The sequence below is a fragment of the Lepidochelys olivacea genome, assembly GCF_965140295.1.
Source record: "Lepidochelys olivacea isolate rLepOli2 genome assembly, chromosome: 2".
NCBI classification, from domain to species: Eukaryota; Metazoa; Chordata; order Testudines; family Cheloniidae; genus Lepidochelys; species Lepidochelys olivacea.
The window spans coordinates 64,658,758-64,685,280 of record NC_140412.1 but is presented as its reverse complement, the minus strand read 5'-3'; the positions used below and the strand labels follow the sequence as shown (position 1 = coordinate 64,685,280).

The 26,523-nt window shown below is 43.4% G+C and overlaps 1 protein-coding gene across 5 annotated transcripts in view; it reads left to right on the top strand.

Annotated features, from left to right (window-relative positions):
• NKAIN3 (sodium/potassium transporting ATPase interacting 3) overlaps positions 1–15,845 on the top strand; it is a gene marked incomplete at its 3' end in the record, with an annotated part of 514,515 nt that extends 498,670 nt beyond the window's left edge. For 2 of the 5 annotated variants that reach the window (XM_084619356.1, XM_084619355.1), the window contains one exon: positions 14,799–15,842. In XM_084619356.1, the coding sequence (XP_084475482.1) occupies positions 14,799–14,812 (14 nt within the window). Of the gene's footprint in view, positions 1–14,798 lie in introns of all 5 variants that reach the window. The other 3 variants (XR_014710250.1, XM_084619357.1, XM_084619354.1) reach the window with 3 other exon arrangements.
• Between the last annotated feature and the right edge of the window lie 10,678 nt (positions 15,846–26,523).

Below are 26,523 nucleotides of genomic sequence, written 5' to 3'. Positions count from 1 at the left end.
AGGAGAGGCAGAAACTCTTATTTTTGTCCAGATTTGGCTGTCTACCAAATGTGTTTCATCGACTAATCTGTAGAAAATGACTTGCTGAGCCAATGCAAGTTCACCAAGATAAATCCATGGAGCATCACTAAAACTCAATTATCTTTTCACCACAAGTGATTTGCTTCCACAATTAAAATGCCATTGTTTCCATAGTTTATTCAAATAAAATATTCTCTAGTACATAAAAGACACACTTCCAAAATGTTCCTTTTTTTTTTTTTTTTTTTTTTTTTTTGTATTTGGGGTAAATCTATTCACTAGCAGATGTTAGCAATGCATCAGTTTGGCAGAAGCTCAGATACCTTCAGATGAGGGACACTTCAAAGTACATTTGCAAAATAGATCACTTGAAAATTCTTGTCAGGTGTTTATAAATTGCTGTCCTGATCCTGTGTGTCATGAAATTCACATCAGAATCTTCCATGCATAGTAAGATGAAGCCAAAGTGCAGCTGACTAACCGAACTTAATGTGACACAATTTATTGTGTTTTAACTAGCTGGTAAGAGAATTAAAGGTTACATTTTAAAAACTATTTATTTAGAATGTTTTCATAAGTTTACAAATTCTTGCCATATAAATAACTGAAACAAAACAATCATTATAACTGTTAGTTTTTGTTTAAAGATGCATTATACAGGTACATAGTTATCAGACTTTTCTAGTTAACAGGGTATCACCATGTTATAGGGTGAGCATCATTACAACACTTATGTCGTTTCTAGTGATTTTATTAAATTGAGTAAAATCACTATATACACATTTAACAGACCAGATATGTCTATCAAATATTAATATTCAAAAAAATGGATAGGCGTGCTGTCTTTTCTGCAGGTGAATGTACTTTGTCTGAGTACTGAATAAAAGGTAACCAAATATCTAAATATCATTCTCTGTCCTCTGTCTTTTTCAGATTGTTTTTGTTTTCCTGGTGTATGTGTTGGGGGATTGGAAAGAGATCTAGGGGGAGACTGTTAATTTAAAGAGAACTGTTACTAACACAATGTTTGGGTTGGACATTTGCTCCCTGCAATCTGAATTGAGTTTTCATTACTCTTAGAATGTTGTCAAATATAGATGTTCACTTAAGTGCACCAGCATTTGGTTGTAGAAATGTACATGAGGAAGAATGTTTCAATCTTTTTTACCGTTACAGAGAGTCTATATAGTATGGAATTATGAAAGCTCCGAAAGAATAAGAAACAATTGCAATTTAATAGTGTGGGAGTGGAAGAAGTATCAAATTAAGACAACTAATAAGGCAAAGTACTGATCCATTTATGATCATATTGCTAGGATCTGCATTTACAAAAGTATTCCACTAAAAAGTTGTCTACACATGGAGTCATTCTGGAATAACTATTCAGGATTAGCTACTCTGGAATAACTATTCCTGACAAAATCCAAGGGTGGACTCTCTTTTCTGGTATAAGAGTGCCTTTTTCCAGTATAGCTTAATCCATTTTGGATTAATCTAAACTCAAACAAGGTATTCTTACTCCTGAATAAGAGTGTCCATGCTTGAAGTTAGTCAGGAATAGCTTTTGTGCTTTAAATTCACACTCTACCTTGAAATAACTTTCAAGTGCAGATAAGCCATAAAGTAATGCTTTTATTGCACTGTGACGTGGGAGGAATGGCAGGGGCATGGGTTTATTAAGTACTCTGAGGGCATGGCTACACTTGCAGATGTAGAGCGCTGTGAGTTAAACCAGCCCTCGGAGAGCGCAGTGTGGAAAGTGCTGCAGTGTGTCCACACTGATAGCTGCAATCGTGCTGGCGTGGCCACATTTGCAGCACTTGCAGCGGCATTGGGAGCGGTGCATTATGGGCAGCTATCCCACAGAGCACCTCTTCCCATTCTGGTGCGGTGGCTTGTGGGAAGGGGCGGGGAGGTGTGGGGCATTCTGGGTCCTGTCCCAATGCCCTGCGATGCATTGGTTTTCATCCCAGCAATCTCTGTGCTTCCATCCACATTTGGCGTCATCTTTCAACGTTTTTGTATTGCGCGCTCTCTCTTTCCTTTCGGTCTGCGGGAATGGACCCCAAAGTGCTGAGGAATATGCTGATGAGTCTCGCCAGCATTTCATGTTTGGCAGTCGAGTTACTTCTTAAGCTACAAACTGACAGTGAGGAGTCCGACGACGATATCGACTCGAGTAACACATATGACACAAGATTGCTTGTGGCATTCACAGACATTCTCACCACCGTGGAACACTGCTTTTGGGCTCTGGAAACAAGCCCTGAGTGGTGGGATCACATTGTCCTGCAAGTCTGGGATGATGAGAAGTGGCTGCAGAACTTTCGGATGAGAAAAGCCACTTTCATGGGACTGTGTGAGAAGCTCGCCCCATTCTGCGGCACAAGGACATGAGACTGGGAGCTGCCCTGATGGTGGAGAAGTGGGTGGCTATTGCAATCTGGAAGCTGGCAACACCAGACAGCTACCGATCGGTTGCTAACCAGTTTGGAGTAGGAAAGTTGACCGTTGGAATCGTGTTGATGCAAGTTTGCAGGGCCATTAATTGCATCCTGCTCAGAAGACTCTGGGTAACGTGCATGACATTGTGGCTGGCTTTGCACAAATGGGTTTCCCTAACTGCGAAGGGGCGATAGATGGGACACATATTCCAATTCTAGCACCAGCCCACCTAGCCTCCGCGTATGTTAATTGGAAGGGGTATTTCTCTATGGTTCTCCAGGTGTGTGTGGATCACCATGGGCATTTCATTGACATTAATGCAGGCTGGCCCAGAAAGGTATATGACGCACGCATCTTTCAGAACACTGGCCTGTTCAGGAAGCTGCAAGCTGGGACTTTTTTCCCAGACCAGAAGATCACCATAGGGGTAGTCAAAATGCCCATTGTGATCCTTGGAGACCCCCTTACCTTTTAATGCCATGGCTCATGAAACCCTACACAGGGAGCCTTGACAGCAGCAGGGAGTGGTTCAACAACAGGCTGAGTCGGTGCAGAATGACTGCGGAGTGTGCTTTTGGCCGTTTAAAGGGCCACTGGCGCTCTCTGTATGGAAAGCTGGACCTGGCCGATGACAATATCCCCACTGTTATATCCGCGTGCTGTACCCTCCATAACATTTGTGAAGAGAAGGATGAAAGAGTCACTCAGGAGTGGAACTCAAAGGTTCAACACCTGGAGGCTGAATTTGAACAGCCAGAGAGCAGGGCTATTAGAGGGGCTCAGTGCGGGGCTTCAAGGATCAGGGATGCCTTGAGGGACCAATTGAGGCTGAACGCCACCAGTAATGTTGAGTGGGAGTGAAGTGCAGTGGTTCCAATGTTAGTAGGAATCTGTGCTTGCTACACTGACTTGCTGTGCCTGATGCTTTCCTGGGCTAACGTATCTTTTACTTAATGCAATAATAAAGAATGTTTTCAAAGCCAAAAAAGCCATTTATTTAAAACTGCTTGGGAAACAGAAAGGGCAATGGGGTGGGATGGGGGAATGGTTCAATCACAGATTTGCATATGTCCTATTCTCATACTCAGCCTTCGTATCTGGGGTGCTGTGCAATAAGTGACTGGCTAAAATGCATGGTGATGGGGTTGAGTGCAGTGGGTAAGGGTCGTAGGTTGCAGGGCTGGGTGGTGAAGCTACAGTGTTGGAGGCAGCTGGTGGTGATAAGAACCTGGATTTGGGGAAAGTGGGTTGGAGGTGACATGGGGGCACAAGGGAAAGAGTTTTGGGACAAGGGCTGCAGGGAGGGGCGGGTACGGTAGTGCGCCACCTGCCTGGCTATGAGTGCCTGGATCAAGTCCGCTTGGTGTTCCATGATGCTTATCAGCGTCTCTGTGTTTTGTTGCCGGCACTCCGCACTTTGGTGCCGGCATTCCGCATTCTGCTGGCGGATCCTCCTTTCACTCTCCCACCGCTCCTGCCCTTTTTGATTTTCGTTAAGGGACTGCTGCATGACTTCATGCAGCATGTCTTTTTTGCTTTCATGTGGCCTCTTCCTAATTCTTTGGAGTCTTTCGGCTGGTGATAACACGGACGGCTGAGATCTCAAGGTTGCATCTGTAAAGGCAAAATGCAACACTTAACAGATTGTTCACACCAGCACTGTTCACACCAGACAAAGCAATGATTCGCCCTTTATTAAAGACAAGCACAGTCTAATGATAGCAGAATTTGCCCATTCCAAAGCGAGTGCACATAACCCACAGGAGCCCCAAAATGATGAGTAAGCACAGGGTCAAGGGGGACTGATTTTTTCATGGCCGAACTGTCCTCTGGGGATCTGTGTCTTGGGGAGAGCCAATAGCTGCAGGGGGCCCCTATACTGAACACTCTCCCTGCATTTTCCATAGATGTTCGTCCTCAAAGATGTCTCACTGCCGACGGTGACCTGGGAAGCAAGGGAGGGTCTTCTACTACAATGCGGCTTTGGCCCTGGCCCTGGCCCATATGCAGCTTGTCTGTCTGCAGCAATGGTCCCCCCGCCCCTCATGGCACAGTGGCGCGGACATGTTAGCCTGACTGGGACAAGGAGTACAGTAGCACTCCCAAGGAACCTGTGCAAGCGCATTGCACAGCTTCTGAATGAGACCTTTGAAGAGATTACTGAGGCTGATTACCGCGATGTGAGAGACACATCAACGCCCTATTCTGCATCTAGGTATGCATGCAGCCCTAACCCTCCTCGCCTCAAGAGCCCACACCGAATAACTTATTTCCCAAAATAAAAGCCCCTTACCGGGCATGTCCTCTGGTGTTTGTCCTTCCCCAAGCACCAGCCGCTGCGACTGGCTACCTTCCCGGCTTGAGAACAGCTCCTGGCTGCATGCATCTAGGGATGCCAGGGTGTCTTCCTCCACCTCAGCACCCTCGCTCCCGCTTTCCTCCTCCTCCTCCTGCCTTGATGAACTCGGCTCTGAAGTGTCCATGGTGGTATCAATCAGAGTGCAGGTGGGGTCACCCCCCAGTATTGTGTCCAGCTCTTTGTAGAAACAGCAGGTCATGGGGGCAGCACCGGAGTGGTGGTTTGCCTCACAGGCTTTGCGATAGGCATTCCACAGCTCCTTCACTTTAACCCTGCACTGCAGTGCGTCCCGGTCATGGCCCCTTTCCATCATGTCCCTTGATATCTGCCTGAAGGTATCATAATTCCTATGGCTGGAGCGCTGCTGGGACTGGACAGCTTCCTCCCCCCAAACACTGATGAGGTCCAGCACCTTGCCACTGCTCCATACTGGGGATTGCCTGGCGCATGGAGGCATGGTCACCTGGAAAGATTCGCTGAGAGCACTCCATGCCTGGCTGAGCAAACAGGAAGGGGATTTTCAAAATTCCCAGAGAATTTAAAGAGCGGGTCTGACGGTTGATCACCTGAGGGCACGGCAGAGTTCAAAGTGATGACCAGAGTGGCTAGAACAGGCATGGTGGGACACTTCTGGAGGCCGATCAGAGCGCATTCACAGGCCAGGGCATCTACACTGGCACCACGGTGCTTGAGCCAGGGCACATCAAGTGTTACGCCTCTTGCGGAGGTGGATTACCAGGAGTGCTCCAGCCGCGGAGTCAGGGCGCTCTACATGCCTTGCCAGCGTGGATGCGTCGTGAGTTAGGGCGCACGGGGCTGCTTTAATGCGCTCTAACTGGCAAGTGTAGCCATGCCCTGAGGCTTGGTTTGCACTTAAAAGTTAGGTCAGCAGACCTAGATAGCTCTGAGGTGTGAAGACCAACATAGCTATGACAACCTAACCTCAAATGTATATGCAGTTATGTCAAGAGAAGGCTTCTGTTGATGTAGCTACTGTCATTCGCGGAAGTGGTTCCTACACCAATGAAAAAATCCCTTCCATCATTGTAGGCTATCTCTGCACTACAGTTATGTTGGCACATAGCTTTGTTGATATATTCTCCATAGTATAGACATACCTCATTGAGATATTGGAGACCAAGAACATAGCCTGGGTATCCAGTGGGAAGAAGGTCATAGCTGCTATATTTACATTTCTGTTTTAAATGCTTTTTGCCTTTTTAGTCTATGGAGTTGCATCAATGTTGATTTTAAAGACCACCACTAATTTTCCTGAAAGGTTAGAGGAAAAATTGTGATGTCCAATATTTTATTAACCAGTGCACTATTACTGAAAAAAAAGGAAATGAGGGGGTAAATTTTTCAGAAAAGCAGGTTTCCTTTTTGATTGTCTGCAAAATTTGCATCTACAATTGAATTATTGTTATTCCTTGACGTTAGCAAAGCTTTTGATATGGTCTCCCACAGTGTTCTTGCCAGCAAGTTAACGAAGTATGGGCTGGATGAATGGACTATAAGGTGGATAGAAAGCTGGCTAGATCATCGGGCTCAATGGGTAGTGATCAATGGCTCCATGTCTAGTTGGCAGCCGGTATCAAGCGGAGTGCCCCAAGGGTTGGTCCTGGGGCCGGTTTTGTTCAGTATCTTCATTAAAGATCTGGAGGATGGCATGGATTGCACCCTCAGCAAGTTTGCAGATGACACTAAACTGGGAGGAGAGGTAGATACACTGGAGGGTAGGGATAGGATACAGAGGAACCTAGAAAAATTAGAGGATTGGGCCGAAAGAAATCTGATGAGGTTCAACAAGGACAAGTGCAGAGTCCTGCACTTAGGACAGAAGAATCTCATGCAGTGCTACAGACTAGGGACCAAGTGGCTAGGCAGCAGTTCTGCAGAAAAGGACCTTGGGGTTACAGTGGATGAGAAGCTGGATATGAGTCAACAGTGTGCCCTTGTTGCCAAGAAGGCTAACAGCATTTTGGGCTGCATAAGTAGGAGCATTGCCAGCAGATCGAGGGATGGAATCATTCCCCTCTATTTGGCATTGGTGAGGCCCCATCCGGAGTACTGTGTCCAGTTTTGGGCCCCACACTACAAGAAGGATGTGGAAGAATTGGAAAGAGTTCAGCGGAGGACAACACAAATGATTAGGGGACTGGAACACATGACTTATGAGGAGAGGCTGAGGGAACTGGGGATGTTTAGTCTGCAGAAGAAAAGAATGAGGGGGAATTTGATAGCTGCTTTCAGCTACCTGAAAGGGGGTTCTAAAGAGGATGGATCTAGACTGTTCTCCGTGGTACCAGATGAGAGAACAAGGAGTAATGGTTTAGGTGGGATATTAGGAAAAGCAGTGGGGGAGGTTTAGGTTGGATATTAGGAAAAACTTTTTCACTAGGAAGGTGGTGAAGCCTCCCTTGTTGCCAAGGGATTTGATAGCTGCTTTTAACTACCTGAAAGGTGGATCCAAAGAGGATAGATCTAGACTATTCTCAGTTTTAGCAGATGACAGGACAAGGAGTAATGGTCTCAAGTTGCAGTGGGGGAGATTTAGGTTGGATATTAGGAAAAACTTTTTCACTAGGAGGGTGGTGAAACACTGGAATGCGTTACCTCGGGAGGTGGTGGAATCCCCTTCCTTAGAAGTTTTTAAGGTCAGGCTTGACAAAGCCCTGGCTGGGATGATTTAGTTGGGGATTGGTCCTGCTCTGGGCAGGGGGTTAGACTAGATGATCTCCTCAGGTCCCTTCCAACCCTGATATTCTAGGATTCCATGAATTAGGGGCAAAAATTTGAGAATGTTCACATCAAATTACCTGTTTCCAAGCTCAGATCAGGTAGAGACACTTGAATGAAGATTTGCACTCAGAATTCATTTTGTTGGTAGGCAAATTTTGTGGACATAAATTGCATCTGCTAAATGGGAGACGTCCCCCATTCTTTCCAGGTCCTGCTTGGGTTAACTTGTGAGACCTAACAAGATCACAGCTGGCAGCCCTGCAGCTGTGGAGTATAAAGCAATAATAAACGTATTCAGTGATATTGTGGTTTTAAGTAATGGCAAAGTACAAATAGGATCTTTGCTTAAACAAGGGGGGAAGAAGAATGTCAATGATCAAGGTAAATTTGAATTAAAAGCCAAGCTTCAGGAGACAATTTGGATAGTCACTGAACTGTGCTATCCATTGGTTTGCAAATGCTATCTGTCTGCAGTGCATCAACCTGCCTGCTTGTTATCTTTCAGTAAATTGCTATCTATATCAATTGTAGATGTCCAGGAATACCACAGTCCTCTTGAGGAATGGGCCTTTCAGTATCCAAACTGTGAAAAACTCCATTTCTTTTCACTTGGAAGTTGCAGATGAACAAGAAAGATACTTGTTAACTTTTATGAAGGCTCTTAATCCATTTATGTGTCTTTTACTGTCTTCATCATTTTACTCCTGAGGAAAAGTAAAAATGTGACTCTTTTTATAGATTATAGCCAGGTTGGGCATTCAGTTCTCTCCCCACTTGTCATATCAGTGGGGTTTATTTTGTAGGCATTTGGTTAAGAAAGTATTGTAGAATTACCCGCTCTCCCTTCTGTGGTGGGTAGTAAAATACCAGGGAATAGGTAGGTTCCTAAACTTTTCTGAATCAGTTTGATCAACTCCTACTGAACAGCAAATCACAACCTCTTCTCTATTTGTGAATTGTCCTGCTCAGTACCTGGGAGTCACATTATAAGACTTCCATGGATTCTGAGAGATTAACAAAGCATAGGACTTCAAACATGCAAAGTTCTATGGCCTTATCGAAACTGTGAAAGAGAGATCTTTAGTCAGCTGTGGATAATTTATTTTCTTGTATATGCATAGGCCATATTATAGTATCTGTCCAGGGCTCCCATAATTATTAATGATTAGCAAGTCTAAGAATAGTTGTCCTTTTCACCCCTGAAGAGATGCTAAAGTTAAATGCCTTCTCCTAGGAAGCATTTCTTTGTGCACAAATAAATGAGCATAGCTTGTCAGTTTATTGTTTGTTTGCCTGGCACTCTACAGTACAGACACATTCTTTGCCCTGAGGTGGTTACAGTCTAGGTGAAGATGTGCAGAAGTAAAGGAGGAGACAACACAGAGATGAAATAAGGAAAAAAATGGACAAGGGAGGGAGAGGAAAATATGAATGTGTTCTCTTTGGAAGCAAAAGTAAACAGCTTATAAAGGGGATCATCAGGCTGAAGGGACATTACATTTTCACACAGTTCTAGGGCAGCATTAAGCTCTAGGCCCTGGTCTACACTAGGACATTAGGTTGAATTTAGCAGCGTTAAATCGATGTAAACCTGCACCCGTCCACACGATGAAGCCATTTATTTCGACTTAAAGGGCTCTTAAAATCGATTTCCTTACTCCACCCCTGACAAGTGGATTAGCACTTAAATCGGCCTTGCCGGCTCGAATTTGGGGTACTGTGGACACAATTCGATGGTATTGGCCTCTGGGAGCTATCCCAGAGTGCTCCATTGTGACCGCTCTGGACAGCACTCTCAACTCAGATGCACTGGCCAGGTAGACAGGAAAAGAACCGCGAACTTTTGAATCTCATTTCCTGTTTGGCCAGCATGGCAAGCTGCAGGTGACCATGCAGAGTTCATCAGCAGAGGTGACCATGATGGAGTCCCAGAATCGCAAAAGAGCTCCAGCATGGACCGAACGGGAGGTACGGGATCTGATCGCTGTTTGGGGAGAGGAATCCGTGCTATCAGAACTCCGTTCCAGTTTTCGAAATGCCAAAACCTTTGTCAAAATCTCTCAGGGCATGAAGGACAGAGGCCATAACAGGGACCCGAAGCAGTGCCGCGTGAAACTGAAGGAGCTGAGGCAAACCTACCAGAAAACCAGAGAGGCGAACGGCCGCTCCGGGTCAGAGCCCCAAACATGCCGCTTCTATGATGAGCTGAATGCCATTTTAGGGGGTTCAGCCACCACTACCCCAGCCGTGTTATTTGACTCCTTCAATGGAGATGGAGGCAACACGGAAGCAGATTTTGGGGACGAAGAAGAAGATGATGATGATGATGATGATGAAGTTGTAGATAGCTCACAGCAAGCAAGCAGAGAAACCGGTTTTCCCAACAGCCAGGAACTGTTTCTCACCCTGGACCTGGAGCCAGTACCCCCTGAATCCACCCAAGGCTGCTTCCTGGACCCAGCAGGCAGAGAAGGGACCTCTGGTGAGTGTACCTTTTAAAATACTATACATGGTTTAAAAGCAAGCATGTGAAAGGATTACTTTGCCCTGGCATTCGCGGCTCTCCTGGATGTACTCCCAAAGCCTTTGCAGAAGGTTTCTGGGGAGGGCAGCCTTATTGCGTCCTTCATGGTAGGACACTTTACCACTCCAGGCCAGTAACGCGTACTCAGGAATCATTGTACAACAAAGCATTGCAGTGTATGTTTGCTGGCGTTCAAACAACATCCGTTCTTTATCTCTCTGTGTTATCCTCAGGAGAGTGAGATATAATTCATGGTCACCTGGTTGAAATAGAGTGCTTTTCTTCAGGGGACACTCAGAGGAGCCCGTTCCTGCTGGGCTGTTTGCCTGTGGCTAAACAGAAATGTTCCCCGCTGTTAGCCACGGGGAGGGGGAAGGGTTGAGGGGGTAGCCACGCGGTGGGGGGAGGCAAAATGTGACCTTGTAACGAAAGCACATGTGCTATGTATATAATGTTAATAGCAAGTTTCAGAGTAACAGCCATGTTAGTCTGTATTCGCAAAAAGAAAAGGAGTACTTGTGGCACCTTAGAGACTAACCAATTTATTTGAGCATAAGCTTTCGTGAGCTACAGCTCACTTCATCGGATGCATGCTGTGGAAAGTGTAGAAGATCTTTTTATACACACAAAGCATGAAAAAATACCTCCCCCCACCCCACTCTCCTGCTGGTAATAGCTTATCTAAAGTGACCACTCTCTTTACAATGTGTATGATAATCAAGGTGGGCCATTTCCAGCACTAATGCAGGTTTTCTCACTCCCCCCCCTTTTTTTCCAAAAACCACACACACAAAGAGTGAGTTTGTGTGTGTGGTTTTTGAAAAAAGGAGGAGAGGTGGCGGGCTGAAGAGAGTAAGAGGTGGGCTGAAGACAGGGCTGAAGCTCAAATGTGGCGGCAGCATGATGAGAGGAGGCAGGATTCAATGCTGAGGCTGCTGGAGGACCAAACCAGTATGCTCCAGTGTATGGTTGAGCTGCAGCAAAGGCAGCTGGAGCACAGACTGCCACTGCAGCCCCTCTGTAACCAATCGCCCTCCTCCCCAAGTTCCATAGCCTCCACACCCAGACGCCCAAGAACGCGGTGGGGGGGCCACCAGCCAACCAAGAACTCCGCCACAGAGGATTGCCCAAAAAAAAGAAGTCTGGCATTCAATAAATTTTAAAGTTGTAAACTTTTAAAGTGCTGTGTGGCATTTTCCTTCCCTCCTCCACCACCCCTCCTGGGCTACCTTGGTAGTCATCCCCCTATTTGTGTGATGAATGAATAAAGAATGCATGAATGTGAAGCAACAATGACTTTGGTCGAAGGGAGGAGGGGAGGATGGTTAGCTTACAGGGAAGTAGAGTGAACCAAGGGGCGGGAGGTTTCATCAAGGAGAAACAAACAGAACTTTCACACCGTAGCCTGGCCAGTCATGAAACTGGTTTTCAAAGCTTCTCTGATGCATACCGCGCCCTCCTGTGCTCTTCTAACCGCCCTGGTGTCTGGCTGCGCGTAACCAGCAGCCAGGCGATTTGCCTCAACCTCCCACCCCGCCATAAACGTCTCGCCTTTACTCTCACAGATATTGTGGAGCACACAGCAAGCAGTAATAACAGTAGGAATATTGGTTTCGCTGAGGTCTAAGCGAGTCAGTAAACTGCGCCAGCGCGCCTTTAAACGTCCAAATGCACATTCTACCACCATTCTGCACTTGCTCAGCCTGTAGTTGAACAGCTCCTGACTACTGTCCAGGCTGCCTGTGTATGGCTTCATGAGCCATGGCATTAAGGGGTAGGCTGGGTCCCCAAGGATAACTATAGGCATTTCAACATCCCCAACAGTTATTTTCTGGTCTGGGAATAAAGTCCCTTCCTGCAGCTTTTGAAACAGACCAGAGTTCCTGAAGATGCGAGCGTCATGTACCTTTCCCGGCCATCCCACGTTGATGTTGGTGAAACGTCCCTTGTGATCCACCAGAGCTTGCAGCATTATTGAAAAGTACCCCTTGCGGTTTATATACTCGGCGGCTTGGTGCTCCGGTGCCAAGATAGGGATATGGGTTCCGTCTATGGCCCCACCACAGTTAGGGAATCCCATTGCAGCAAAGCCATCCACTAGGACCTGCACATTTCCCAGGGTCACTACCCTTGATATCAGCAGATCTTTGATTGCGTGGGCTACTTGCATCACAGCAGCCCCCACAGTAGATTTGCCCACTCCAAATTGATTCCCAACTGACCGGTAACTGTCTGGCGTTGCAAGCTTCCACAGGGCTATCACCACTCGCTTCTCAACTGTGAGGGCTGCTCTCATCTTGGTATTCATGCACTTCAGGGCAGGGGAAAGCAAGTCACAAAGTCCCATGAAAGTGCCCTTACGCATGCGAAAGTTTCGCAGCCACTGGGAATCGTCCCAGACCTGCAACACTATGTGGTCCCACCAGTCTGTGCTTGTTTCCTGAGCCCAGAATCGGCGTTCCACAGCATGAACCTGCCCCATTAGCACCATGATGCATGCATTGGCAGGGCCCATGCTTTCAGAGAAATCTGTGTCCATGTCCTGATCACTCACGGGACCGCGCTGACATCGCCTCCTCGCCCGGTATCGCTTTGCCAGGTTCTGGTGCTGCATATACTGCTGGATATACTGCGTGTGGTGTTGAATGTGCTCCTAATTGCCAAAGTGAGCTGAGCGGCCTCCATGCTTGCCTTGGTATGGCGTCCGCACAGAAAAAAGGCACGGAACGACTGTCTTCCGTTGCTCTGATGGAGGGAGGGGCGACTGACGACATGGCTTACAGGGTTGGATTCAGGGAGCTAAAATCAACAAAGGGGGTGGCTTTACATCAAGGAGTATTTCAGGCAGGACTTCATGGAGGGTTTCAATAAGAAATGATGCACCTAAGTTATTGTTCTTATTGGAACAAGGAGGTTAGCCTGGCCTCTGATTGATACATGGCTAGATTTACCTCGCTGCACCTTCTCTGTGAGTGACAACAGTGTGACCTAGAGGAATGAGTCCCCTAGACAGGGGAGGGGGGGAAGCAAATGAGTACAAAACAAATCTGGTCTATTTCTTGTTTTGATCCATCTATCCATCTCCATCTATCTTTTACATCTTTGGCTGGCAGCAGACGATGCAGAAGGACTGCATGCCATCCACATCTCATGGCTGCTCGGCAGAAGATGGTACAGTACGACTGCTAGCCATCCTCATCTCTTGCCTGCCCGGCAGAAGATGGTACAGTACAACTGCTAGCAATCCGTATCGCCTGCCTGCTCACCATAAGACGGTTCAATAGGACTGACTGCAGGACTAAAGAGAATGACCTGGTCAAGTCACTCCAAATTTAGTCCCTGCACCCATGTCTGCCCAGGCGCTCCCAGCCGACATGGCCAGGAGCACCTTGGACACGACGATGATGGCTACCAGTCATATTACACCGTCTGCTGCCACAAGGCAAGGGGTTGCTGCTACTGTGTAGCAACGCCGTACCGCGTCTGCCAGCACCCAGGAGACATACGGTGACGGTTACCTGAGCAGGCTCCATGCTTGCCGTGGTATGGCGTCTGCACAGGTCACTCAGGAAAAAAGGTGCGAAACGATTGTCTGCCCTTGCTTTCACGGAGGGAGGGAGGGAACGGGGGCCTGGGTATGTACCCAGAACCACCCGCGACAATGTTTTGCCCCATCAGGCATTGGGATCTCAACCCAGAATTCCAATGGGCAGCGGAGACTGCGGGAACTGTGGGATAGCTACCCACAGTGCAACGCTCTGGAAGTCGACTCTAGCCTCGGTACTGTGGAAGCGCTCCGCCAAGTTAATGCACTTAATGCACTTAGAGCATTTTCTGTGGGGACACACACACTCGAATATATAAAACCGATTTCTAAAAAACCGACTTCTATAAATTCGACCTTATTCTGTAGTGTAGACATACCCTTGCTTAAGTTAGTTGGGTGAGGAGACAGAAAGTTTTGGTAAGGGGCGTGGGAAGGTAGTATATTTAAAATAAAGAAAAACAAAGTTTTACCTGCCCCCATAATCATAACTCTCTATTTTGCTGTGTGGATGGGATCCCTGACTATGCACGTGTAACCAGGTTAGCTGGCCTTCCTCCTTCACAACTCTCTGTGCATCAGGACTGTCACACCTGCTTCTGACACTACACTGTGCACATCCTCCAGGCACTGTGAATCAATATAAAATAACCACACGAATGGTCCCAGAATACAGTGATTGATAAAACATGGTCAGAGGGATGGTATGTGCGGATTCACAAACTCAGCTGACATATGGCTGTGAACCAAAGTCGTATGTGGATCCAGTTCAGATGTATTTGCCATAACCAGGTCAGATGAGAGTGTCATGAGCCAGCATACAAAAATATGATTCATTTAATATAATGAAGCCGAGGGAAATCCATCATTCTGACAGCTTCTGACACCTTACCAGGTGCAATGCTTTCTCCAGCTTCTGTCACCATCATGGCACACACACACACACACCCTTTAACCAAAGGAGAGAATGGGAGGGGAGGGAGTCTCCTTCAAAACTGCCACAAATGCTTCCTAGGCGTGCGGCCATGCAGTCAGTATTTTCTCTGTTCCTAGGAGCCTATTCAATTGTGACCTTATACTTGGTCACCACCAACATAGGAAATGAACACCCAGAGGTCTGTTATCATCTTGTTGATAGATTAGTAATTCATATCTCTTTACAGGTCGAACTAAGTAATGAACATTGACTCAGCACTGCTGCTGTTGCTGAAGAAACAGACTTCAGAAGAAAAGACCAACTTTGTGAACCGTTGTCACAGAAGAGACATGTCCTATATTTCTCACAGAGTGTGTGGATTGCTCTTCCCAGTGTGACTGAATCCTTCAGTCGCAGCCTCAGTATCATTATCAGCATTGCCATTAGATGGATACTTGTAGATGATATTGGATTTTTTAAATTATTTACTTATATGGACACTTGTAAATTGTAAATTGTTTTCTTTTTTTAATTTTGTTTTTTTACAATACCTAGTGTTAAGGCATGAAAACAAATCAACCTGTGAAAATTCTGAGAGAAAAATGTGTGTTTCTCAAGAAACTCAGTATTTCTGGACTGATACAATCATACTGTGCCTGACAAAGATAGTGTTGGTAAATGATAATATGACTCCAGAATACGTCAGGGGTTAGACACCTATAGTGTAATATGGACTGTCTTCAATAATGTATCAGACATTCACAAAGTCTGCACCTAATGTTGGTTGAGCTACTGTAAGTAGTAGAAACTGATAAATAATTCTTCTTTTCCAGATGTCCTAATTACCAATATGCTTGTCTAAATATTCCAATTCATATATGGTTTCTTCTCCCTCTTTTTGTCTCCTCCCCTGCACCCACAAACAGTAGTTGTCTGTGAGTTGAAGAGAAGTGAAATGGATGTTCTCTATTGATGTCAGTCTCCAAGAACCCTTAAAAGCAGGGCTCTTTTAGATGTCTGTAATTTGCACATTTTTTTTTACTCTTTTCCCCTCTTCCCAGGAAGAAGCCAAGCATGAATGTACAATATAGGCACCATCTACAGCCTTAGGAGTCTCTGGGGTGAATTTTGTTCTTCATTTAAAAGTAAACAAGAAGATCTGGATATGAAAATGTGTATAAAAGTTTGTAAAATTTTCTGTAAATACTTATCGAAAAAGGACATGTATGTAACTGTGCGGCATTTTGTTTTATATTCAGTCACCACCAGTATAAAAAGAAAAGTCATACGCAAAAGCTATTTTCTGTGGGGAGTTGGCAGTCTTTTTCGCAAGACTTTTTTCATAATTTCTTTTTTATTAATTACTATTTAGAATATTGCATATGATACAAGGCTGAGAGAGTGAAGTCCTCTGCCTCTCCATGGAACCAGTACTCCCTCCATGGAACCAGTACTCCCTCGGAGGCAGCATCACAAGCTTCCTCAGAAAGGTCTGCCAATCAGCCTCAAGTTTTGGAAGAAAAACCTGTAGGGCTGTGAGAGCACTTCCATCTTTGTGCTTACTCAGTTTGTTACTTCTTTGATGAAACTGTCAGGAGGGATGGTATTTGTGATGTGCACACCTGCACCTGTCCATTAGGAACTGGACCGAGGCCACCAGGTTCTTCCATATAAGCCACAAAGAGTCTTCAGATGCTAATGATTTCTTGCCCATCATCAATGGGCTGAGGCATACAGCCCCTCAACTAATTGTCTTATGTGAAGCTTACTTCACTTGCATTTTCTGTTACTGACAGATTACAACTAGACTAAAGCTTGCCTTGGTTCTTTACATTGGAAACTATACTTGTGCTATTTACCAACAAGAACCTAATCAAAAAGTCAGCAAACACAATGCTGTCCATCATTTTTAGATTGTTGAGCCCAGAAGGTCTTGTGGTGCTTGCCCTTTTTTCACATTCAGCTCAACCAAAGATCACACTGTCTTTTGTGAAGAAATAGATCTTGCCGTAATTTCACGTAGGCTACTTTTTCCTGAAACTATGTACGAAACAACTGCCAAGCCAAGAACAAGCAAGAATGACAATGCAATAAAATCACGTGTCAGTATTTTCTGTGACTAGGCAGTACAGGACAGTATGCAGCGCTAGAAGTCAAATAGTGCCAAAAAAGAGGATACTTTGTGCAAAAGATAATACCACATTTCTCTGAGTCTCTGTGTTCTTCTGTTGTTCCCTGCTGCACCCTGATGCCAGATACTTGGTCTGCCCTGTCTTGAACTCCTAGTCTTCTGAGAATGTCAAAAATGGGTAGTTTGTCACAAAACTAATAGGAGAACTCTGTCATTTTTGAGACACCACAGCTGGACCTCAGAAGACCAAACTGCAGAACAGTTAATATTTGTAAATCACTTATATTTGACAAAATGGCCCTCGGTAGAGTTTATTGTTTGAGTGTGTACCGGTGCGCGTGATTTAGTTTCTTATACATACAGCCTTACATAACAACCTATAAGCATATGCTACAGCTAACAGATGCCTACAGCTTTCTCTTATCTATGTCAGTGCACTTCAGAGTCGAGGATTTTTTTTGAAAAAGTTTTGTTAAAACTTGTTTACGTGCCTGAATACTCCACTTTTCCCCTGCTCTGCACACACAGGGGTGTTCAGCATATATTCCTACAGTTCCTCCCTGCGGCCGGAGCCTTTGCCCATCCCAGGGAGTGGCGGGAGCTGCTTTTGCTGCAGTGTTTAGCTACACATACCCTACATGCCCCCAGCAGCGCAGTCAAGGCCACACCTTTGACTGCAGTGTAGACATACCCTCCAGTCGCAACATTTATTTCCTACCCTAAGTGAAGGGGAAAGTTGGTCATCTCAAATACCACCAGTAACAAACTCTGAATTTTTAATGGCAAGCACTGTATGCCTCTCTGAGCCAGGCTGTTTAATTTCCTTTCACTTTAGGTTTATCTGATTAAAAAAAAACAACCCAGCAATCTATCAAGGTCCTATAACAGTGTTTGACAGTGGCAAACAAAATTGACATCCCAAACTAATTGGCTTGCCTCCTTCTAGAATTAGTCTCATTTAGTTTAATTATAATAAATTACAAGCTGGGAGCTGTTTTTTGCAGTGAATAAGTTTTCTTCCAACACAGCAAAAGACTCAATATTTACATACCCCATTTCTACATACCTTCTGTGAGAAAACACTTCAGCTCTTATCCAGCATATAAAATCTTCAGCCAGAAACCGCTTGTTTAAAAGTCTTCACTCCAGATCATTTACAGTGTTGTTATAATTGTGATAGTCCCAAAATATTAGAAAGGCAAGGAGGGCAAGGTAATATCTTTTATTGGACCAACTTCTGTTGGTGAAGAAGAGCTCTGTGTAGCTCAAAAGCTTGTCTCATTCACCAACAGAAGTTGGTCCAGTGGAAGATACTACCTCACCCACGTTTTCTCCAGACCCTCATTCATCATTTACGTATTTGGGGTTAAACCCTGCAAAGTTCTCAGCACTCTCAAATCTCATTGAAGTCAGTGGAAGTTAATGGCAGTCAGCCATTCATGTGTTCCTTGTGCATGTCTTTGCTATAATTTACCACCTGTTGGCTAACCTTTTTATCTACCTTAATAATAATAATTAGTACTTATTTGCAGATAAACTCCAATTATCAATAACTTAAACATTTTGAAATATCTAAAATTCAGAAATATCTCCCGAAATCAGAATTTTATTTTTCCAAAATTCTGATCTTCTGATGTATCCCCCCATAGTATATTAATCATTGTAGTGCTTCACATGTTCAAATTGTTTAACAAATTAGTCTCCTCAACAGCCTTGTGAGACAGGTATGTACGTAGTAGTAGCCTCATTTTACAGATGGGAAAGTTCAGTGTATGTTTTAAGTGCATTTATCTGTGACAAAGACGCCTATCTAGATGAAATAGCATTTAAATATATTTCCATCACATTTGCTTTGTCAGTTCTTTCGTCCTTCAATACTCAGTACTTCTCTGATATATCTAAATTACTATATAATCTATATTTGTATTGTGACATTTATCTGGACGAGGGTGCCAATAACACTGTTATGATGCTGAGAAATATAGCCATGTAAAATGATTCCATTGCATAGTGCTCATTAGTAAGGCTGACTATTTGCAATGAAACCAAAGGCAGTGTACAGAGCAGACAAACTGGACAGCCTGCCTCCTGTTTTCTTCCCACATTTCAGAGTGAGACAGATAGCGGAGTAACATAAAGCAAAGGATCTGGGCTGGAAAAAACAGTAATAAATGATCAAATTTCAGATGTAACTCCAGTGAAGTCACAAGGGTTATAAAGGGATGAATTTGGCTACGGGCATCTTGTCTGCCTTCTAACTGCATAGATATTTGTATTGATTGTTATTTGACAGCCTTTTCTAAGGTGTGCTCTTTACCTCACTGTTTGGCTGACTGTTTACAAATGATTGTACTTTTCACTGTAATTTCTGTTTCTTGCATGTCCATTATGTGTAATGTTTATGTTTACAAAGGTCTTTATTTTTAAACAAATGAAACATCTGGATCTAATCCCTACTCCCCAACTTTCACTTGCATCTGCTCATCAGTTCCGCTTAGCATGACAGGAGAGCATGTGAAGTGCTTCCTTGTTGTAGGTCTTCAGGGAATAATTGCCATTGCATGTCTGTTGCCATTCAAGACTAGCACCATAATTGGGAGCGAGTACCACTAAATAACAGCTATGTCCCAAACACTGCTGAGAAGCCACTGATGTTCTCATTCTATTGCTAGCACCACAAAGAATTATTGAACAGTGTAACTGACATCACAGTGCATGAGCTGTTTTTCCACAGTTCCCTAGTTACTTAATTCCAATCGTATAAAGGCATGTTTTCAAAATACTTTTGGACACATGTGTCCCAGGCTAAACCCACTGAAGTTGTTAGAGTTTCACCTGAGATTAATTTGGCTCAAAGACACTACCATTAACCTATTCCCAGTTGTTACAGGAAAATAGTATACCCGATCAATTCATGTGGTATCATGTTGATGGAGGGGTGACAGCATTTCCTAGCATGTGACATGCTTGAAGTGAAAGGCATGTTATATGTAAGCCAATCTGTTCTTATGGGGTATAAATCAGTGCAAATGTTGGCTCATAGTGTTAAGTAGAATAAAGGATATATTTTGTTTACCGCTACAGAGTGATTACATGAAATCACCTGTGCTGCAGTATCTGTAGCCAAAACCAATGCACGGCAGTGAAGAATTCAGTCCTGTAGCAACTCATTTAAGTAACCACACTATGATATTAGTAACATACTAAAAACCTAGGTGATTTTCTACCATCTGTACACTCCCCTGATCCTCAGGTCTGCCACAGCCCCCAGCATAAATCAGAGCAGACTCAGTTGCCCTAAGAATTTAGACCCTATGTCAGTGGGGCTGGGGGCGGGGAGGCGGGGCTGGTTCAGGATTCTTCTGCACTCAGGGAATCTTCAGCTGATGCTTTGAGGGAGCTTTAATTTCCCCTTGCACCACTCTAGTATAGTATGCTCCAGCAGTGCAAGGGGGACTTAAAAAGGGATGAGGATCTTTACTGATCACCAGTAAAAAAAAATGACATGCATGGCTTAGTGTAATCTAGTCACTAGTTTCTAGAGCTAGGTGCCATCACCAGTGAGTAACCTATACTCACAGGATGTCCTTGAATGCTGAATTTTATGTTTGGAGGCTCTCTGAGACCCTGGCCTTGTCTATTCCAACTAGCCAACGGCATAAGCTGCTCTCAGGAAATGAGTTTCTGACACACTGACGATGGCAAAATATAACTTTGGTGTTCCAGCTAAAGTTGTCGCTGTTCTGGTTAAACCCCACTTCAATCCCATTTTTAATCTCACCAGGTAGGAGCCTGCTGCATAAGATTGTTTGCTGCAGTTAATGAAATACACACACAAAATTGAATCTTTAAAATTGTTGTTGGTTATGGTGTGTGTGTTTTTTAACATGGCTTTGGTCCAAGAATTTCAATGGCAAAGTAATGACTATAAATTATAGTATGGAAAGGTATATGAGCGACAGAATGCCAGTTTGCTTGCTGTTACACTGTACTAACTGTGCCATCTTCTGGCTAATGCCAGAAGTACCTAGTGCATTGTGTATGTTCTGCTGAAAGTGGGGAAAAGAAAAGTAACACATCTTTCTAGTGGCACCGGCTGATATAATGCAGACAGGGTGCTGTCAGCTCACAACACATGGTGGAAGCTTTTGTTCTTGCACTGCCTGCTTAAAGCAGAAATACAACAAAGTGTGTATTGCTCATTTTGACAATGGAACGTGTGGAGTTTTATAGTAAATATATTGTCAATGTGATGTTTTCTTCCAGTCAGAATTTATACTGTCCCATAAAAATCTTCACTGTGGAGTACGTTCACTATGTGTTATCTTGCTTTATAGGAAATTCGGAGCTGCTAGGTCTCCATTAATTGGAAGCATATAATCTTATTAATTCCAAGCACTACCTGGCACTGCTTCTTCCGTTTCAGTAATGGGAAATACTCTGGATTTACAGTGGTGTAACTTCGACTAGATTCCAGCCATGTATATGTATAATATATACACATGTTATACTCACATTTTAATGTGACCTGAAAGTTTTATGGCTAGAAATACTTAGAACATATTTTTACTTCTCTAAGTAACCGTTGAGTCTAGGTACAGATCACAGTACACAAGCAGTAGCTGGATTATTCTTTTCCATTATGAATAAATTGTACATTGAACTAGAAAGTGGTTACCAGCTGAACTGATGAGCTGTGTGTGGTTCAGTATGTTTACAAATACTTAGTTTCTCAGAGCTAAATGAAAAACCCTGTGGCAAAAATGTTTATTAAGAACAGTGCTTTGACCCTGAGAGGAGAGAAACGCACTCACAAACGCCTTCGAAGTCAGTGGTTTTTCCTTTAATGTCTTACAGTAATGTACCTTCAGATTCAAGCTGCTTATAGCACAAAGGTTTAAGGTCCTCCTAGCTGGGCAGGATCCTTTATGTTCCATCCTGGTTATGTGGCTAGTGTGGATTTATTTCATTTTGTGTTTTAGTGTGGGCTCATTAGTGACATTTTTTAAATGAGAAACAGTCCCCACTTTTTTACACCAATTTTAAATTAGGTCAAATGTGGGGTTTAAATTATTTTATACCATCCCTTTAGAGAGGGCTGGGGTTATTTTTCTAAAACAATCTTATTGTATCTATTTGTTTTAGTACTTCAAAAGTAGATCAGAACTCTTTCCCCTTTATCTCTGAGTAGTAATCTGCAATACAAAGCCACTGATGTGTTTGGGGCATCTCTTCCTCATTGCTCTGAGTTGTCAGAAACATCAAATTCCCAAAGGATGATTTACCAGCCAACTACATTAAGTGCAAAGAGAGACAGAAATTTCTTCTTCTTTCATGTTAAGAATTGACTATTTGAGTGAAACACAATATATTCATTGGGCTGAAGGCAAATGTGCCATTTTTAAACATATAATGTGGAAATGTGCAATCACTACAAATGCTGCTTCTTTAGATTTGTTTAATAACCAGCTCATGTGGGGAGCAAGGATAATAAAACTTTTTGAGTCAGAATCTTCGGGGGGAGAAGGGGTGAAGGAGGGACAAAAAGATATACCCATGTATTCTTTTCCCATTTCCAGTTTCAGAGCAGACATTACATTTGTCAAGATAGAAATGTCATTGAATAATGTACTGCAAGACCAGTTTTCATACCTTTTGAGATTCATTCTATTCATACAGCAGATCCATTATATGCCTCTCATTCTGCTCTGTGTGACACATAATTATGCATAACATTACTCAGGATATTGGAAATGGAGTCTCCATAATAAATACAATTTCTGCTTCCAAATTAAATGGAGCTGATTTCTTGGAGTCAGCTGGTATAGGGCTGTCAAATTCTATTCTCTGAAGAAGCTTGTGTCAGTTATAATGATGTTTAAAAAGGCTCTGATGAAGACCTGAGTGAGTCAAAACATTAGCAGTTAATGGTGCCTAGATCTATCTTTGTCATTCTGGAGATGAATAAATAAAAGGAGACTGGACTTGGTGAATGGGGACTTCTTACAGTACTTCAATAGAGCAATTACTTTACTTTACAAAGTGTCATTAGGAATAGAGTAGAAAATTCAGCCTTCTTGGGTTTAGAGATAGCATTAGGTACTGTATTCATTGTATTAGTTGTATTAGGCATTGTATTAGTTGTAGAAATATTAAGGACAAAAACAGTGTGTTGTATTTATGAAGCAGCAGCATTGTCTAATGGTTAGAGCACAATCTAGGGACCTAGAATCTAATCATGGCTCTGAGACTGACTCACTATATGATCTTAAGTTGTTTAACCTTTCTGTACGTCATTCCTCTGGAAAATGAGGATAATACAATCTACACAACACTTGCCTCACAAAGCTGGGTTCTCATAATAAGCACCTTATCCACACTCTACATATATAATGCAGCATACTTATTAGCCTATTAAATGTAGACTATTCATTACTATTATATATTTGTATAGCACCGTATTTTGCATGTTATTTTCCAGGATTTTTTAAAATGGTCTTGTCAAGGTTCCTTCCCCACTCTGAACTCTAGGGTACAGATGTGGGGACCTGCATGAAAACCCCCTAAACTTATTTTTACCAGCTTAGGTTAAAACTTCCCGAAGGTACAAACTATTTTACCTTTTGCCCTTGGACTTTTTTGCTGCCACCACCAAGCGTCTAACAGATATATAACAGGGAAAGAGCCTGCTTGGAAACGTTTTTCTCCCCAAAATCCTCCCCAAACCCTACACCTCCTCTCCTGGGAAAGGCTTGATAAAAAGCCTCACCAATTTGTATAGGTGAACACAGACCCAAACCCTTGGATCTTAAGAACAATGAAAAAGCAATCAGATTCTTAAAAGAAGAATTTTAATTGAAGAAAAAAAGTAAAAGAATCACCTCTGTAAAATCAGGATGGTAAATACCTTACAGGGTAATCAGATTCAAAACATAGAGAATCCCTCTAGGCAAAACGTTAAGTTACAAAAAGACACAAAACAGAAATATACATTCCATTCAGCACAGCTATTTTATCAGCCATTTAAACAAAACAGAATCTAACGCATATCTAGCTAGATTACTTACTGTCAAAGTTTGACTCAGACTCACAATTTATCAGACCACTCTGTTTTATTAGCAAAGCTGCTCTGCTAATACTTTTAGAAGTGAGCCCCCCAAGTGGGGCTTGTGTGTTTTAATTTATACAGTTTTTTGGAGAACAAGTTACAGAGAAGTTACAGACAAAAGAAGAAAAAGATTTTAGTCACCACCCTTCGAGATCCCTGAGACCAGTCACGTATCTTCAATTACCTGCCACCCTTAACAATCTTCTTTAACAGCTTCCAGTTAACTTAACTAATTGCCCTTCACACCTTCCATTCTGATGCCTGCTTCTTAGACGTGCTGGCTCTATCTTAATTGCTTCTCCATTCAAAAGCTAACTGTCCCTACGTGTGCTCCCTCAGATACTTTGTAACATGTTTTGGCATGCCTTCTCATATACAATGTATCCAGCATGTCCCCTTATACAACGTTATACATATACAATGTTATACTGCCACATTACCAAGTTCTAAGACTCCATTCCTTTTCTGTTCCCGGACAAAAGCATCACACAGACACAGAGAGCCTTTGTTTCTCCCCGCCTCCAGCTTCGAAAATATCTTGTCTCCTCATTGGTCATTTTGGTCAGGTGCCAGCGAGGTTATCCTAGCTTCTTAACCCTTTACAGGTGAAAGGGTTTTTCCTCTGGCCAGGAAGGATTTTAAAGGTATTTACCCTTCCCTTTATATTTATGACAGGTCTGTAGCCCAAAGAGTTTACAGTCTAAAGACCTGATTGTGAAATTCCATGAGATCTGAAGCAGCATATAGCTGCACTGCCATTGGAAAAGCCAGACCAAATTGTGCCCCCAAGACTTACTATTCAGTCCCTGCTCTCCCTTGCTCCAGGATGGAGGTAATCTGTGCTACTACTGTACTTCACTTCCCCCTCTACGCCAGCCCAGCTCAGCTGTGCTGCCTGGGATGTTGCAGGGAACAGGAACATTTACAATGAAAGGGAGTAATATCTATTAGAATTATTTGAGGGGGTCAACAAGCATGTAGACAATGGTGCCTTAGTGACTATATTTCAGAGTAGCAGCCGTGTTAGTCTGTATTCGCAAAAAGAAGAGGACTTGTGGCACCTTAGAGACTAACAAATTTATTTGAGCATCAGCTTTTGTGAGTTACAGCTCACTTCATTGGATGCATTCAGTGGAAAATACAGACTATAGTGTACTCAAACTTTCAGAAAGGCTTTGACAAGGTCCCTCACCAAAGGCTGCTAAGCAGAGTAAGCAGTCACGGGATAAGAAGGAAGGGCCTTTCATGGATCAGTGACTGGTTAAAAGATAGGAAAACAAAGGACAGGTGTACATGGTCAGTTTTCACAATGGGGAGAGGTAAATAGCAGGGTCCCCTAAGCAGCTATACTGGGACCTTTGCTGTTAACATATTCATAAGTGATCTGGAGAAGGGGGTAAACTGTGAGGTGGAAAAGTTTGCAGATGACACAAAATTACTTAAGATAGTTACATTCAAAGTTGACAACGATGAGTTACAAAGGGTGACTGGGCAACAAAATGGCAGATGAAATACAGTGTTGATAAATGCACAGTAATGCACATTAGAAAACATAATCCCAGCTAAACATGCAAAATTATGGGGGTCTAAAGTAGCTATTACCATTCAAGAAAGAGATCTTAGAGTCATCATGCATAGTTTTCTGAAAACATCTACTCAATGTGCAGTGGCAGTCAAAAAAGCTAACAGAACATTAGAAACCATTAGGAAAGGGACAGATAATAAGACAGAAAATATCATAATGCCACTATATAGATCCATGATATGCCCACACCTGGAATACTTTGTGCAGTTCTGGTCACCTCAAAAATATAGATTAGAATTGGAAAAAGTACAGAGAAGGGCAACAAAAATTATGAGGGGTATGGAACAGTTTCCACATGAGGAGAGATTAAAAAGATGGGTTCTTCTTAGAAAAGAGACTATTAAGATGGGATATGATAGAAGTATATACAATCATGGCCGGCATGGAGAAAATGAATAAGGACATGTTATTTACCCCTTCACATAACACAAGAACCAGGGGTCACCCAATGAAATTAATGGGGAGCAAGATTAAAACCCACATAAGGAAGTACCTTTTCACACAATGCACTGACAACCTGTGGAACTCATTACCAGGTGGTGATGTGAATGCCAAAAAATTCAACTGCGTTCAAAAATAATTAGATAAGTTGATGGAGGATAGGTCTATCCATGGCTATTAGCCAAAATAGTCAGGAATGCAACTCCATGCTTTGGGTGTCTCTAAACCACCAACTATGAGAAGCTGGGTCTGGATGATGGGATGGATCCCTCAATAATTGTTCTGGTCTGTTCATTCCCTCTGAAGTATCTGGCACCAGCCACTGTCAGAAGACAGGATACTGAGCTAGATGAACCATTGGTCTGTCCAGGTAGGGCCACTTACGTTCTTAGGAAAGAGAGAGAGATAATATGACTCACATTGTTATATAATAGGAGAGTCATATAAGTTCTGATTCTTTTAAGCAGAGGCTGAGATAGGGCAAGAGGGGAGATGGCCTGGAACCAGCCACCAAATGTGGAAAAGAAGGTGAAAGAGGTGGGGTTTGAAAAGAGATTTGAAGGCTGCAAGTGAGGACATGTGGCCCACAGGAAGGGGAATGTCCTTCCATGTACTGCAACCAATGGGGCAAAGGCACAAGACAAGGAATAGGGCAAAGCAGAAAGAGCACCAGGGCAAGCTGGGGAGCACCTCCAGATGATAAAATG